This window comes from Zalophus californianus, chromosome 2 (assembly GCF_009762305.2).
Source record: "Zalophus californianus isolate mZalCal1 chromosome 2, mZalCal1.pri.v2, whole genome shotgun sequence".
Classification (NCBI taxonomy): domain Eukaryota; kingdom Metazoa; phylum Chordata; class Mammalia; order Carnivora; family Otariidae; genus Zalophus; species Zalophus californianus.
Genome location: NC_045596.1, coordinates 159,182,572 through 159,198,891, shown reverse-complemented (window position 1 = coordinate 159,198,891; position 16,320 = coordinate 159,182,572). Strand labels below are relative to the sequence as shown.

Sequence of the window (16,320 nt, the reverse complement as noted above, 5' to 3'; positions counted from 1 at the left end):
CCCTGCTTCCCCACTATTTTCCTGGAGTTGACCCTCAGCTAGCAAAAGGTTAGAGATGCTTGAACAACCTTCCCAAGCTGTCCTGACTTTCACAGACCTGCTACTCTGTGGACGAATGCTTGGGACCCAGCCTAGGCTCAGAGCAGATCTTGCTGCTGAGACAGGAAGTATCAATGGTGGCCAGTTTAAGCATTCTTCCCCAGGAGGGCTGTGGCTGTCCCATCCCATCCCCGCCCCACAGCACCGATGCCACACAAAAATATTCCAGAAATGTTTAATGCCACAGAGAAACCCAAAACCTACAGAAAGCGACAGCCATCCTCCCGGGTGCCTGGAGCCAGGGCTATCCCCAGCAGGCAGGAGGCCTGCACAAGCCAAGGAATCAGGGCAATTTGCTGACATCCTTTTGGCCTCTCCCCTAAATGCCCAAGGTTCCTTTAGGCCGGGGAAAGAAAGAAGAGGAAGTGGGAAGGGGTAGGAGGAGGGTGTGTCGCTTTCAGGCACTCTTCCTGCATTAGGATGGTGACTCACGCAGCAGGCCCTGGGCGGGACAATTCCTCAGACCAGACTAAGGTAGGCCAAGCCCAGGGTTCCGGAAGAAGCAGAGGGAAATTCCTGGAATGCAGCAGCCGGGAGGAGTAACCAGCAGAAACTAGATGGAAGGCCTGCTGCCATCCTCCGGCTCCTTCTCACGGGCCTCTGACGCCACCCCCAGGGGGGACAGGCAGGCTTCAGCACCCACAGGCTTCAGCACCCCTATTTGATAAGGTCCACGCCTTCTCCACTCCCGTCACTTTGGGCCTTTCTTAAGAATGACATTGTCATACTCAGTTCCCTGTGGCCACCCAGAGGCAGAGAAGTCCTGCCCTGCTGGGTAGACATGCTGGAGGCTGCCAGGGTCCCTGTCAGCTGTGGCCTGCCTCCTCCAGGCCTCACCCTGGGGCTCCTGTGGGCTGTCATATAGGGACAGGACAGCCACTCCCTCAGGCTCATCATATATGTGGTCAGGTCGCGGGGGTGGGTGCTCCTCAATGCTGTCATACAGAGGGTCCGCAGAGGGCTGGGGAGGGACCGCCAGGATGCCCCTCAAGCTCTTCCCCAGGTTACGGGCCACTGCATCAAAGGGCACTGCATACTCCCCCTCTGGGCCCCGTGGCCGGGCGGTGGGCACTGGAGTGGAGGGCGACGGAGGTGGCAGTGAATCGTGGGGCCGGGAGTAGGGGCTTTCTGGCCGGGGCAGCACCGCAGGGACTGTGGCTGGCTGGGTTTGGGGCCCAGGAGGGGTGCTGTTCTTCTGGGCAGAAATGGCTTCTTCCAGGGCCAAGAAGATCTCGTTGCCTTGCCGAGTTTCAAACTCAAAGCTGCCTTCTCCAGAGACGCAGCGCCGGCCTGCCTCGAAGGAAAAGGTTACCTGGGCGGAGGGGAAAGGGAGATTATTAGCCAGGCCCCAGGATGGGGTTGCTTCCCCTGGACCCAGCTCCTAAACACAAACCTGTCACCTCCAGCTTCCCTCCACAGGAACTGGGGGAGTTTCTCCCCAAGCTGGTTCTCCTCCCTCTGGGTTTTTTCCTTAACAAGCAAAGCCCTCACTCTTCTGCCTTCCTTCTCCCTCCCATCCAGCCAAGTACGGAGCTTGGTATATATTCAACCTCAGGAATGCCAGCCACCGTTTACCCCTCTGACCACCTGACCTCTTCCTGTTCTCCCGTCCTTCCAGCTCACCGCACTCTCCCACCCCCACCTCCACCCTCTGGCTCTCTCCCCACTAGCTGCTTCTCTTCTGCTGGCTTTGATCTCTGTCTTTCCTTCCTCCTCCAATTCTCTCCTCCTCTGAGGGCCCCTTGGCCCTCTCGCTGACAATCTCTTCTCTCACAGCTCTCCTTTCTTTCAACCTGCCCTGTGGCGGCCCCTGCTCACCTTGTCCCGCCCAAAGCGCCTCAGAAACCTGTAGGGCCACTCAAACAGCTGGGTGCCCAGCTCAGGGCCACTCCACAGCTCCAGGGCAGTCTCCCCAGCCCGGAGGGTATAGGATCCCCGGAGCCGGCACCTCTCACTGGCTTCTGTGGGTCGCATGGTCACAGCAAACTCCTTGCGGGGGGCTACTGGGGAGGAGAGGGGAGAAAGCAGTTGGTGGGAAACAGCTGGCTTGCCTCAACTCTGCCCTGCCCTAAATGAGTGTGCCAGAGGCCTCCAGAAAAAGCATTAGCCATGTGCCCATGACCCCACAGCCTGTATCTTGAAGGCTGAGCTGCCCTAGGACAGGTCATACTCCCCAAAATGCCACATACCTCCACCCCCTCCCCTAGTCGGCATCATGCCCTAGCCACACACACCCCGACCTTGTGCCCACATCCTTCCTGCCCCTGTTGCCAGAGCCACAGCCTTGTCTTCTCCATCTAATCTTCCCCCCGACGCAGCCACCTCCCCAAGTCCTACTGTCATGGCTGCAGGTGCAGCCGACCCTGCCCTCCCAGCTCTCAGCCTACCCACCCACTGCTGACATCACCCAGTGCCCTCTGTGAGGTGGGGCTTGAATGTCACCCTGTGTCCATCTGCTCCCTCCACACACCCAACCCAGTGGGCTAGACATCACAAAAAGGGATTGCCTTGTCAGCAGAAAGCTCCCTTGCCACAGGACACCTTAAATCCACAGAAGCAAAACCATTCTCTTCTCAGACAGAGAAGGACACAGAGTCCAAGAGCAGCACCTTCGCTGAACCCCCCCAGCCTGGCCCTCTCCCAGCAGCAGGGCCCGGGCAAGAGGGAGTGAGCGCAGGGCAGGCCTGGCTCCCCCACCTCGGGCCTCTCCCGGAAGCGATGCAGAGAGGCTGATAAGGGGGCTGGCCGGGACTGGGGGCAACCACAGGGCAGGAAGACTCAAACGCGGCTGTCGCCCACAGCCCCACCCCACCACAGCCCTGGGGAGGCCAACCCCCGGAGAAGAAGCAGCCCCTCACCTGCAGTCGCGCTGCTATACAGTTCATTCTCCTCCATGCAGGGCCGTCTGCCCTTCCCCCCGGGCCCCAGCAGCTCCTTCCTCTGGCCCTGAGGAAGACGCCAGGGTCTCACCACTGGCCCCCATGCCCAGCCCCACCTCCGGCCCAGGCCTTCCTCCAGAGCACACTCAGCTTGCTGTCCCTGTCCACATGCTGGAATGGGGTCCCCCCCCCGCCCGACACAAGGAACCGCCCCCAGCATCCTGAGCTTGGCTCTTATAACACCTGCCCACAGCAAGTACCGAGTGCCCCCCTCCCACATGCCATGCCCCCTCGCCCTTTCTGCACGCGTGGATGGCTCACAGGGAAGGCCAAGAGGCAGATGGCCTGGATCCAGTCACTGCGCTCTGCAGCGGGGGCTGCCAGCAGGTACAGGCGCTCCTTGGTCTCCAGGAAGAAGGCGCTGGTGTCCCGGGGGCTGCTGGCCTCCGCGCCGGCCTCAGCCACACGTAGGCAGTCACTGAGGCGGATCACCCTCCTGGCAGCCTCTCCCCGGCGTGGCTTCTCTGGGCCCTCCTGGAGCTCCAGCCGGGCCAAGGCGCAGTCTGACTCTCCATACAGCACAGCCCCAAACCGGCGCCATTTCTGAGTCCAGATGCATGGCAGGTGGGGTGCCGAGAGGGAGCCACCGAGAAATGGAGAGATGGTGACCAAAGGGGAGAGGAGGAAGCATGGGAGAGGTAATGGGGCAGCATTCGGGGACAAGGAGAGAGGCAAAGATCACAGGAGACCCAAGGAGTCAGAGAGAATAGCAGGGACCTTAGCAATTAGAAATCGTTGGAGATCTGCCCCCCACAAGCAAGGAGGAGGCAGTGACAGCAGGTGGAATGCCGAAGGCAGAAGGGCACAATGGTGCGCCCATGGAGGCAGACTGCAAGGCAGGCCCAGCCAAGATCCAAGTCAAAGGGCAAAGATCCTATGAGTCCCTGAAGCCCAGAGGAGGGATGAGAGGGCGGCACGAGGGCCCTGGCTGGAGACCATGGTTCTCGCTCTGTGTGAGGTCCCACGGAAGCCCCCAGGCCAGGAACTTCAGTCCACCCTCTTGAACCTTCCTGCTTCATCCCTTGACAGGTTGGGTCATGAGAGAGACAGAGAAGTCCTGGTGTGAATCAGCTGAGGGAAAGAGGACTTCCTCATTTAAGGAGGCCAAAGAAGGAAAAGGAGGCTGGCCACGGAGACCCCCGCTCAAGCTTGGCACCAGCCAAAGTCACCCCACCAGAGCAGGAAAGGGAGAAGGAACCTCACTGCAACCCCGAATTATCCCCTCTGCTGCTCCTTCCCTTCCCTTCCCTTCCCTTTCCTTCCCGAGCATCCCCGTGACAAGTTAACCACAGAGCCAAAGAGGCAAGAAATGGAGTTAGAGCCCTCCTTTACCCCCCTCCCTGTTGGCCAACAGAACAGCCGTCTGCAAACAGCACAGTCTGGGGCCTGGATGGGGAAGCAAGCAGCTGCTGAGGAAAGACCCCTCCCGAGCTTGAGCTCTGGGTCTAACATGGTGGGTGGCACAGTGCCTATCTTCCCACAAGGGTTTTGAAACATTCGGGGGGGGGGGGGCCTCCTCCTCCCCAGGGATTTCTAGCAGCCCCCCAGGCCCTCTGCCCAGTCCCAGCACAGTCTTGCTCTTACCTTTCCAAAAGTCTGCTGCTGCAGCAGGTGTAGGAAGCCCTGTTTCACTGCCACTTCTTCCATCCTCCCACCGTGCCGGCGCCCCAGCCCTTCAGCTCTCTCCTTCCACTCCAGCCCTCTTTTTCTCCTCCCTGCTGTGTGTTCCCCCTTCTCTCAAGTTCATTTCCTCTCTGCCTAGAGTTTTCTGCACTGTTCTCGTCTGCTTGATGACGACAAACCGATGGGCCCTGTGGTTTCTTGCTCCGTGTGTGTGTGTGTGTGTGTGTGTGTGTGTGTGTGTGTTTGTGTGTGTTTGACGAGAGAGTTTCATGCACAAGCTTCCTGCATTTTCACTGAGTAAGATAATTTCTGAAAAGCTAATTTCCAGTTTTTCGGCCAGCAACAACTCAAGTACAGAAGCTGGCCGAGGAGTCACCGAACAAGGGAATGGCTGACCTAGAGCAACAGAGAGACCCAGAACCAAATTCAACAATAAAACCAATAGCAAAAGGCCCTCATATTCAAGTGGGATGCTCAGCATGACACAGTTGGAAGAGAACTTAAAAATCAACCAGACTAACTCCTTAATTCAAAAATGAGTAGACTGGGGGCGCTTGGGTGGCTCAAGTCGGCTAAGGGTCCAACTCTTGATTTTGGCCCAGGTCATGATCTCAAGGTCTTAGATGGAGCCCCGTGGTCATGGTCATCGGGCTCCACACTCAACAGGGAGCTTGTCCCTCTTCCCATACCCCTCCCTCTGCTGACTCGAGAGCTCTCTCTCTCTAAAATAAGTAAATAAACCTTTTAAAAAATAAAATAAAATAAAAATGAATAGACTGAGGCTCAGGAAGATCTGAGGGACATGTTCAAGGCCACCAAACCGGAACCCAGGTCTCTTAGCTCAGTAAGAGCTAAGCCACACATACACATGCCCAGCATACAGAACACATCAGACAGAGCTCACCACTTTCACACACAGCTGCAACTGTGTTTCATTCCAAGAGGAGCACTCCCTGCCCCAGACAACTGCACACACACACAGCACCCTCTTGGGATTCTAGAAACATGAACATCCCCACACCGAAACATGCTATGTTCCCAGAGCACATCCAAACCGTTGGAGTTCACCTTCTTTCCAGCCTTTGTGAGCATTATAAAGGCACTAGAGTTTCATCTGTGGATTATCTTTTTAAGTTGCAATACAATCTCTTTTTTAAAAAAATCAAAAAAGGCTTCATAGTTGCCAAAACAAAAGTACTCCTTAGTTACTAGAGCTTCCAGGCACACAATGTCACCAGCCATACTATCTATCACCAGCCATACTATCTATCCCTGGAAAAGGGGAATGCAGGTATGAACCCACCTGTTTGCAACTCTCCTGAGGTCACAGGGCTGGTGGGGACAGGAGAAAAGTACCAGGGCTCCGGATTTTTTAAAAAGATTTTATTTATTTATTTATTTATTTATTTGAGAGAGAGTACACGAGAGAGCATGAGGGGGGAGGCAGAGGGAGAGGCAGGAGCAGACTCCCCACTGAGCAGAGAACCCAGTGCCAGCTGGATCCCAGGACCCAGGGATCATGACCTGAGCTGAAGGCAGACATTTAACTGACTGAGCCACCCAGGTGCCCCAGGGCTCCTGATTTTTAACTCAATGGTCTTTTTATTGTTGGCCCCTAAATGCAATCCCGACTCCATGCAAGAAAATACATTGCTTTGGGGAAATCTAAGGTCCCCAGAAAATATTTAACTTAGAGCCAGATGGTTTAGGGAAGCAATCTGATGGAGGCATGGTGCAGAAATTTTGGGGAACCAGAGAATTAGACAAGCACTCTTGGGGTAACCCCATAATGGGTGCTTATATAACTGGGCCATTTCCTCTACCATAGGGGTTTGTTTGCCTTGGGAAGGAGAGCAGAGCAGTGTACTGCTCAGGCCATCTGCTGTATATGCCGTGTGCTTTACCAAAACAGCTTTAAAAGATGGATGTTATGAGCTCTGGGAGGAAAGGGCTGAGTCACGTAAAGCTCACGGCACTCAGCCCTGCTGCCTGGATTTGAACAGGTTGATCCAGAGATCAAGGGAAAACCAAGGATGCTGGTGTGTGAAAAGCTCCTTGGGAAGTGGTTAGGAGTATGGAAATGGGGAAGGGTCTATTCTGTCTCTTTAGTCCCGAAGGAGAGGCAATGCTACCTGGGAGCTGTTTGGTCTTTGGCCATCAGCATCTCCTTATGGAGTGAGAAGAGGAAAGCTTTTAGGGTCATCCTGGAGGCTGCCAGAACAATGCCTTTCCAACATTAATGTGAAGATCCTGTTAAAAGTGCAGATTCTGATACAGCAGGTCTGGAGTGAGACCAGAGATGCTGATAGTGCTGGCACGTGGGCCAGACCTCAGTTTGAGAAGCAGAAAAATAGAAAATATCCCCCGCCCCCATTACTCTGATTGCCTTTCCCTAAGGCAAATTGGACACATTCCACTCGGAACCACAGGGGGGCACCCGAGCTTACCAGATTACTTGAAAGTTATTTCTACCCGGAGTCCTGGGCCCCAGGTATTCCAGACAACCACCTGCCATCCCTTGCCTCTGGTAGCTGGAAAAATTCTGTGGCTGTTGTCTGCAGATGGAACAGCAGGAATGTACTATGAGCAACACACTTTAAAGGCCTCCACTTTCCCTGGCAGGCCTTGCGAGATCCCTGCGGTGGGAGTACTAATTCCAGTACCTTCCGTCTGGCCACAGGCAAATCCTGTGAGCAGAGACCCAGACGACATAGCTCCAAGACACAGCAGAGGGGCAGAAAATGAGAGGCCCTTAGGTTACCCAGGCACCGATGATGGGAAGAGAAAGCATCCTAAAGGGAAGAGTCCCAGTGGTTTATACTGAGACACAAGTGGGGTTTGGAGTGCTCTTTGGTTTCTCTTTGCTTTTATTGGAAAGGAAGGGACATACCACACCTCACCTGTGCTTCAGTGTAAGCCAGGGGATCCTTTCATTTACACCGGTTTCTCTCAACAGGAGTTAGGAACCATGCAGGCCAGAGAACACAGCTCCAAGAGCTTTGCAACTTTTTGTTATTATTCTCACCAGTGATTAGCAACTAAATCCTTAACACAAAAGGGCTTGTGAGCTTGTCTTTGGGGGCCACAAAGGAAGGAGCAGAGACTGTGTCTGATTCCTTGGGCAGACTTGGAGATCAGGTGACCCCCAAGCGACGGACGGACAGATGGAGCACCTACCCCAGCGGTAGCACTGGGCACACAACAGAAAAGACGGTTTACAATGGGCATGGAGCTGGTGTGGGCCTGAGAAGGATGGAGAACTGAGGAAAGAGATACGTGACCTGGGGTCATAAACATCCTCCCCTGCTTCCCCCCAACCCAGTGGCTCCTGACTGTGGAGGAGGGAGCACAACACCAGTCTCTTGAGTTTTGTTTCCAGTCTCACCCTTTCTCCATTAAGTATTTCACTTCTACCAGTACAAGGAAGGAGAGACCCAGTGCTTGAAGCTGAGAAGAAGAGCTTATAATAGAACGTAATAATTGTGTCACTTAACATTGACATAACATTCCAAATGCTTTATGTTCTCATATGAACCCACACACACTATAGGATGAGACAGAGAAATAAATAAGTTAATTAACTCAGAAATTATTTACTGAGCATCTACTCGGTACAGAGGGACTAGGGACACAGCATAAAGAAGACAGAAAGTTGTTACTTTCTAATTGGAGACCCTGACAATGAAAAGAGTATGCAAGTAAATAGCTTTGGACAGTGATCAATGCTGTAAGTCTGGCAGGGATGGGGTGGTACCATTTACTGATAAAGGGAGGATGGAGGGAGAACCAAGCGTGGGGAGGAGGATTGGTGGAGGGCCTGGACCACAGAGAGCTGTTACTCCCACCCAATCAGGCAAGTAATGAATTGGAAGACTGCCACTGCAGTTGTGACTCCAAGAATATACCGCTGGAGCTGCCATGCCTGCCAAGGTCAGGAAGCCCCTGACTCACCATCCCCGCTCAATACATTCAGGGAGCTTATGATTGGACACGGGAAAACAAAACACAGCACAACACAACATTCCAGGGGTGAGGCTTGCCAGAAGCAACAGTCAAAAGCTTCTGCTTCACTTCTGCCTCCAAAATCTTCTCCCAATGAATCTAATCAGCAGAGGCAATCTTGCATACAGAACCCTAGCTGCAAGGAAGTCTGGGTAATGTAGTTTTTAGGTGTCCTACGTCCGCAAACCAGAAAGAAACACTAGGAGGACCCAGGTTGAAATGAATGCTGAGCACCAGTCCACTCAATCCACAACAGAAATTCACTACCACCTCCATTTCCATTGTAGGTGATAGCCCCCAGTCAATATAAACTTCAAACAACCAATACTCTCAGAATCCAGCGAAAATTTAATCTGGGGGCCTTGATTGGAAGCAAGAGTGAAATCCAACGGAAAACAAAAACCAGCATTATCTAACACTGATAATTCCTAGTGGAAAAGATTGGAATTGGCCTCAGCGGGCAGGGACTGACCTGATCTGACCCAGGGGCTTGACTATCCCAGTAAGACTGAGTCCAGGGGTCCTAAAACCCCTTTATCTCACCCCCCCCCCAACCACCTTTCCCAGCATCTGACCCCTCTCAGGAGGCAGCGTAGAGTACTGATTAAGATAATAATCAATTGTGAAGATTGGAACAGTGCCTTCTGCGTGTTTCAACTGTCACCACTATTTGGCGGCTATTCCCATGAACGTTTCTGGAGGAGAAAAGGACAGACACGAAAACAGGGAGATCACTATTCAGGTTGCTGGTAAAACGCAGGATCAGAGAGCAGTGGCCCTTATCCACTGGAGCAGAGAGCTAGAAAGACACAAAATAAATTCGGTCGACGTCGGCAGTTCATTGGAAAGTAAAGAATAATACAGACATCCTAAGTAGGGGAGTGGGGGTGGATACCAGCGGTGGGCGCAGGGAAGACCGTTCGGAGGTGTGATGTAACAGCAGTTGCACGGTGGGGGTGCGGGGGGCATCCAGGGAGAAGTCAAAAGGACGACACTCGGGAAGAGAGGACTCCACCAGACGCTGGGTTCTGGGCGGGGACGGGTCGCGGCCCCCCTCCTGGAGCCCTCACCGAGCCTACGAGCAGCAGGCAGCCCCAACCCCCGCTCCAGCGCCCGCCCGCCCGCAGGAGCCAGCGCGGCCCCTTTAAAAACCATGTAAACAAAGCTTTGTTCCCCCGGCTCCCCCTCCCTTCGCGATCCCCGGGCCCGCTCCTTCTTCCCACCCCCCGCGTCTCCGGGCCGCTGACGTTGCCCGCGCCTTTACGCCGTCCCAACGGCGCTGCGCATTCTCCAACCGCGGCCCCGGCCGCCGGGGCCTGCGCAGCCGAGCAGCGCTACGCCGCGAGCGTAGCGCGACGAGCCCCCAGCGCGCAGGCGCAGCGGCGACGGCGGCGGCGGCGGCAGCGGCCCCGGCCGAGGTGCGCGCTGGGGGGGAGGGGGGGCCGGAGAGGAGCATGAATGGAGCAAAATGGCGGATCATGTGCAGGTGAGAGGAGCCGCGGGGGGGAGGCGGCGGCCGCGGAGAGTGGGGAGTGGGGGGCGCACGCGGACCAAAGGGCTCGAGCCGGCTCGGGGCTCGCCAGGCCCGCGCCACCGCCACTCGGGGCTCCGGAGCCGCCGCCCGTCCCAGAGCTCCGGGGCCTTTCCCGCCTCCCGGGCCGGGGGCCTCCTCCATCCCCTCCCACCCGGTCCCACGCCTCTCGCGCGGGGCCAGAGGTGCAGGAATCCGTGCCCCGGCGCGCACAGCTTACATCGTTTATCAGTCACTGTCTTCCCGCTGGAAGGAGGCCTTCCGCAAGTCCTCTTGCCCCCCAAGACGGGGTAGGGAGGGAGACCCCCTTGTCGGGTCTGCCCTGAGGGGTCTTCCCCATTACACCCTCCAGCTCTAAAGAAAAAACAAAAAGAAAACCTCACACTGGTAAATCTCCCTCTCCCGAGTATTTCCCGCCGCCTTCCTCTTCACGCCCTCGAATACAAGAGACCCCCCCACCCCGACCTGGCCTCCTTCCCCCTCCCACGGATGCGCCCTTCACTCCCACACTCCCAGTCGCACAGCCTGTGGGGCCGAGCTCCCCAGTCCTCCCAAAATGGGTGCTCAGGCCTGGGCCCGCCCGCCCTCCTGTCCCCCTATCCACAGTGAAGGAGTTGAGTGCCCACACCTCCTATGAAACGCGGGGTGGAGGGGGGTGTGTCTGAAATGAGAGATTCAGTGTTGGGTGCAGACGTTGCTGTGGAGGGTCTTGATCGGGCTCAAGAGTGCCCCAGGCGTGCTTTGGGCCCAAGCCACTTTCTTCAAAGACATGGCACAGGCCCTAGGAAGGGACAGCCCACACCAAACCTAGTAGTACCTGAAGGACTGCAGGGTTATTTCTTGTAATCTCGATAAAGTTTTTCTCTCTGTGCTGTAGACATGATATTTTTATGACAGTTATTGATATAAATCTGTTGTTGTCAGAAGCTTTCAGATTTTCTAGGTAACTGCACAGATTTTGTGTTGTGGGAAGTATAGAGAGCATAACAAGTGTCACCTTATTTGGGATACTATACAGTATCATTTCTCAAGTAAAAAGAATGATCTTATTCCCGATATGATGTGTACAAGAAACTAGAGTGGTATGACTTCTATCAGTTGTTTAATGGGAGAGAAGGCACTAATTTTCAGCCGCAGGGATCAGTGGAGTAGATCTTTGGAGTATGAGGGACAAGTTATCAGGACAGAATTATAAAAAATTGTAACCGCAGATGGAAAACCACAAGATTTGTGTTTTAAAGCCAGTATCATGGCCTAATTCAGAAATAGCAGTAAAACTTGATACAAGGTGATAATAGTAGTAATAGTGTAGCACCTTGAGTTTTATAGCAGTCATTTCTAAGAAACATAAAGGATTTTATGTGATTAAAAAAAAATTCTTCCATCCTAAAAGAGTAGGTAGGTAAGAATTATTTCTCCTTTTAAAGGCAAACCAAAGTACAAAATGATAGGAGATTTACGTAAGATCCAGCTAAGTGGCCTAAAGCATTTTGACTCTGGGTCTAGTGTTTTCTACTGGGGAAAAAAACAGTGTCCATGAGCATTCCAAAACATGGTTTGAATGGATAGTCTTTCTGAATGATGATTTGGAAAGCAAAGGAAGTCAGTTTACTTTTATGAATATACATTTGTTCTATCTCCTGTATGGAGTATCTCTTAATATAATCTCTGTCATACCTTGAACCCAAAAGGCTGTCATTTCTCACAAGAGGAAAGTCAAGCCGCATCAAATTAATTAATCTTCGTAGCATTTTTGGCTCAAAGGAGGGTCTGTCGCATTTTTAATAAGGTGATATTTTTCTCCCACCCAAGAATAAAAATCTACCAAAGTTAAGAATTTACTGACTTTTCGAAACAAAGTGGAGTATGCCAGCAAGTGTTTTATTTTACTGTTAAGAGCTGTAGTGTGTTATTCTTTGTATTAGCAGTCTTCATCGCAAGAGAGTAAGTTTGTGAGGGAATTTTTTTCTCTTTAGATAGATTGTGGCATGTTGCTTTTCTTTGTTAGACCACTAAATCAGTTTTATATGGGAGACTCACAGATTTTTCCCTGGTACTTCACTGTAGCAGAAAACCTTTCCAAGATGATGCTCTCCCCAATGTGGAATGAGTAAATAAAAGGATTAAAGGCAAATCTGAAGTCGGTTGAGGGGTGATACTTTTCTCATAACACTACTAGAACATGAAGTTTAAAAAGGAGTCTGTTACAGATTCAAGACAGTTATTATTTGAAAGTTTCATATGTACTGCTAAATAGTTGAGTCATTTTGTGTCTAGTACTTTTCTGAACCACCAGGGTGAGCAGTTTTGTTGTTGTTTTTTTTGGTTTTTGGTTTTTGGGTTTTTTTTTTTACTGACACTAAGCAAGTGTCATATGATTCTCAGGCTGAAGTCCTGAGCATCTCTTCTGATATGTGTTTTATGGAAGACTTAAGTGTTACAAAACATTAGTAATGGGAAAATTACAACATTTGCTCTTTCAGCTCGCTTGTTGTCATAGTCAAGCCTCTTTAGAAGAGTGGCTGTAAGCAACTCAACAGTGGTGGGTCTCTTGTTCCTAGATGACCTTATCTAACACCCACCATGCAGACAGTGATTATAGAGCATTGACTGTTAAAAAAAATCAAACTCATTTGTATTTATCTTCAGTTACTCCCCTTCCTTTTTTTTTTCTTTTAAATATCTAAAGTTAGATGAAGTTAATAAGGATTCAGTATCTTCAGTTACTGGCTAGTTACTGCAAAGAGAAGACAACTCTTAGTGTACAGTGGTAATGAAAAAGGTTAAGAAAAATCAGATGTTAGCTTTAATCTAGCTGGTGTTCAGGATCTTGAAGGCAAAGGAAAGAGCATATAATATTATATATAATAATATACATTACTTAATTTTTAAGTATATGAGTATACTAAATATATAATTATATAAATGAAGGATAGTTCTGGGGTTTTGTTAGATTTATTATATTGTTATGCTGGGCCTTACACAGAATCTTAAAGTATTATTAACTGGGCTCTCCATTATGACTGTAATAACAGAAGATACTGTTTTCAAATAGTCTTATTTTAAATTTAAGGTACGGTAATTAAATATTGACCACTGATGTAACTTTAGGGAGTCACACAGAAGAATTTTTACAACTGGCAGGTTAAAATTTAAGAGTGTAAAAGTTTAGCCTGATGATGGCAAAATTGATAGTTGTATTTTCAGCTTTCAAAAATATGTAAGGAAATGACTGGAGCTAGGGGTAGTCCCATTTTGAGAAGGGAGTTCTGTACAACTTTTGAGAATTTCAAATGGAAAAACTCAGTAACTTTTGCAACTTTTTTCCAGTGATACCATAATGCTTAATGTGTACAAGACCATTTGCTGTACTGTACACTGCAGAGAATTCAGAGCTGAGAAAGACACAGGAACCAGACTGCTGAAATGTCAAATTCTGCTGCTCTCTTTGGGCGGGCTTCAAAAGTGCACATACAAGAACTAATACATTGATTTCAAAACATGCTACATTTGTATTGGATGATACTGAAATAGCTATATTCCCTCATTCACCCCATCTCCCTCTTCTGTGGATTTATATAAAGTGATTTGTCTATATTTTGGAACATATTTAATTTACTTAATTCTGACTTAATTACTTAAGTATTTACTTACTTAATTCTGAGTATATTTCATCTTGTGAGAAAAGCCTTCAGAAAAATTAAGGCATGCATGTGATATCATTCAAACACTTACGCAGTAAAACATAAAACATGTTATAATGGAATCTCTAATTTAGAAGGAGTTAGGAGAAAGAAGCATTGAGAAGATCCCTATTGTGTATCTTACAGAGAAACTGAATTCCATTTGATGCAGAAATTGGTGTTCATAATCACCAGCTATATTTTCTTTTTTCTTGGTTAGGTTTTTGTTTTTGTTTTAAGATTTTATTTATTTGAGAGGGCGGGGGGAGTGTGTGTGCGAGTGGTGGGGAAGAGCAGAGGGAGAGGGAGAAGCAGACTCCCTGCTAAGCAGGGAGCCAGAGGTGGAGCTAGATCCCAGGACCCTGAGATCAGGGCCAGAGCCGAAGGCAGACGCTTAACCAAGTGAGCCACCCAGGTGCCCCTCTTGGTTGGGTTTTGAAAGCAATATTGTACCACAGCCTTTCAAGAAGGAAATATTGCCAATTTAAACCAATAAGCTAATGTCTCAGGTACAACTACTGAGGTTTTTTTGCTCACGTCAATATATATAAGGAAGGTAGTGTTTAGAAATTGCATCACCTTTTTTTTTAAACACCAAACATATATTATCCCACAGAATTTCTCAGAGTCAGGAATCAGGAAGTGGCTTACCTAGACCTTTCTAGTTTAGGGTCTTTCATATGCAGTCGGTGTGTCAACTGGGGCTACAGTCAGTCTCAAGGCTTGACTGAGGATGGTGAATCTGCGCCAGTTAGTTACTTGCACGCCGCTGGACTGAGGGCCACTGTGCCTCACTGGCTCTTTCACAGGGAGCTTTCACAGGGGCCTCTCCTAGTACATAATTTTTTTTTTAAAGATTTTATTTATTTAATTAACACAGAGAGAGAGAGAGACAGCGAGAGAGGGAACACAAGCAGGGGGAGTGGGAGAGGGAGAAGCAGGCTTCCCGCCGAGCAGGGAGCCCGATGCAGGGCTCCATCCCAGGACCCTGGGATGGAGCCCGATGCAGGGCTCCATCCCAGGACCCTGGGATCATGACCTGAGCCGAAGGCAGTCGCTTAATCAACTGAGCCACCCAGGCGCCCCTCCTAGTACATAATTTTGAAGTACTTATTTTTTACATTGTGTAACGATGTCTGCTTTGTATAAGTGACCCATCTTTGTTACTGTTTTTTTTTTTAACCTCTTAGTGAAAGATACCTTCAGACAGGTACACAAATAACGTGTTCAGCTTGATGAGTTTTCACAAAGTGAACACTTGTGTAGCCAGCATCCAAATCCAATATAATCAGTGCCTCAAAAGTCCCTCTGATGCCCCCCTCGATAACTACCCATACATCCTCCTAGGGGTAACTACTGTCCTATCATTTGATTTTTAAATACACTTTTAGAAGTCAAGCTGAGTAAGACCTGTCTCTGAGAGCTTGAACTTCAGAGCCAGAGAAAACAGTACAGAGCAGTGGTTCTTCACTTTTTGGGGGCAGTTTGGTTTTTTTGTGGTGTGTGTGTGTTTAGAATGTGATGGAAGTTGTGTGCTCTCCAGGAAGGAAAAGCATACCTACACAAAAATTTGCCTATAGTTTCAGGCCATTCTTGAACTTTAGAACTAAAATTTAAAGATAACATTTCTTTTTAGATGAAAATGCTCACCGCATTTTTTAAGAAACTAATTTGTAAGTGTTTCTCTTTTGACCCATGTGAAAAGGTAGTTCAGGATCACAGTATGTGTTCCTGGAGAGTTCCATGCAGGTTGGATTTTTAAATACTGAATTCTTGAGACTGATTAATAGAGACTATTAAGTATCTGCTAATGTCCTGTTCCTAGTGCTATATAGACACATGGAAGGAAGTATAAGATGTAATGTCTTATTTTCAGGGGCCTTGCATTTTAATTGGGGAGATAACAAGCCTGGGTTATTGAGTTGTGAATTTGTAATGAGACCATGGTTTTCTCAACGTGTCCCTGAATGGGGGGGCTATTACTCCCATTACTTCCCCCCCCCCATTCCAGTACATCTGAGTTCATGCCTCACATTTACAGTGACTCCCTATAGCAGGGAATTCTCAGTGGAATGAGATGGGGGGGTTCCAAAATCCTGGGGAAAGGAGGAGAATTGTCAAAAACTGGGTCCTAAGTATGTCATATTTGCATCCCTGGCCCTTCACCCCTTTATAAACATTCATGTGTCCTCACACAAAGACATCCACACTCACACTCTTACTACCATAAATGGAAAGGATGTCTTTGAGAGAAGGCAGAAATGGAAACTTTATGTTAGCATTTATTGGACTTTCAGCTGCCTGCCCCTTTACATGGTCTCATTTAATGCTTACAGCAACTCTATAAGGTAGGTATTATAGAGATCATAGTCATGTGGAATTTTCCTTGATCTAGGCTGATGAAAGGACCTGGTTTCTCTGGCAGACTGGAGAACTGTTGGAA

General features: G+C 49.8%; 2 protein-coding genes across 11 annotated transcripts in view; one reads left to right on the top strand and one right to left on the bottom strand.

Moving 5' to 3' along the window:
• Nucleotides 1-268: 268 nt before the first annotated feature.
• Nucleotides 269-10,639, bottom strand: DOK2 (docking protein 2). 8 transcript variants are annotated; one of them, XM_027598056.2, is made up of 6 exons: nt 10,415-10,635; nt 4,623-9,462; nt 3,300-3,581; nt 2,958-3,045; nt 1,918-2,099; nt 269-1,411 (listed from the first exon to the last, which is right to left on the bottom strand). In XM_027598056.2, the coding sequence occupies exons 2-6, from the start codon at nt 4,683-4,685 to the stop codon at nt 791-793; spliced, it is 1,236 nt and encodes a 411-aa protein (XP_027453857.1). In that variant the 5' UTR covers nt 4,686-9,462; nt 10,415-10,635; the 3' UTR covers nt 269-790. The 8 variants fall into 8 exon arrangements, with proteins under 8 accessions (XP_027453857.1, XP_027453855.1, XP_027453856.1 ...); XM_027598054.2 differs by having other exon boundaries at nt 1,918-2,102; nt 10,415-10,634; XM_027598055.2 differs by lacking the exon at nt 10,415-10,635 and adding an exon at nt 9,559-9,712 and having other exon boundaries at nt 1,918-2,102.
• The window catches only part of XPO7 (exportin 7), an 86,763-nt gene continuing 80,498 nt past the window's right edge, over nt 10,056-16,320 (top strand). For all 3 annotated transcript variants that reach the window (XM_027598052.1, XM_027598053.2, XM_027598051.2), the window contains exon 1: nt 10,056-10,149. In XM_027598052.1, the coding sequence (XP_027453853.1) occupies nt 10,132-10,149 (18 nt within the window). In that variant the 5' untranslated portion in view covers nt 10,056-10,131. The remainder of the gene's footprint in view (nt 10,150-16,320) is intronic.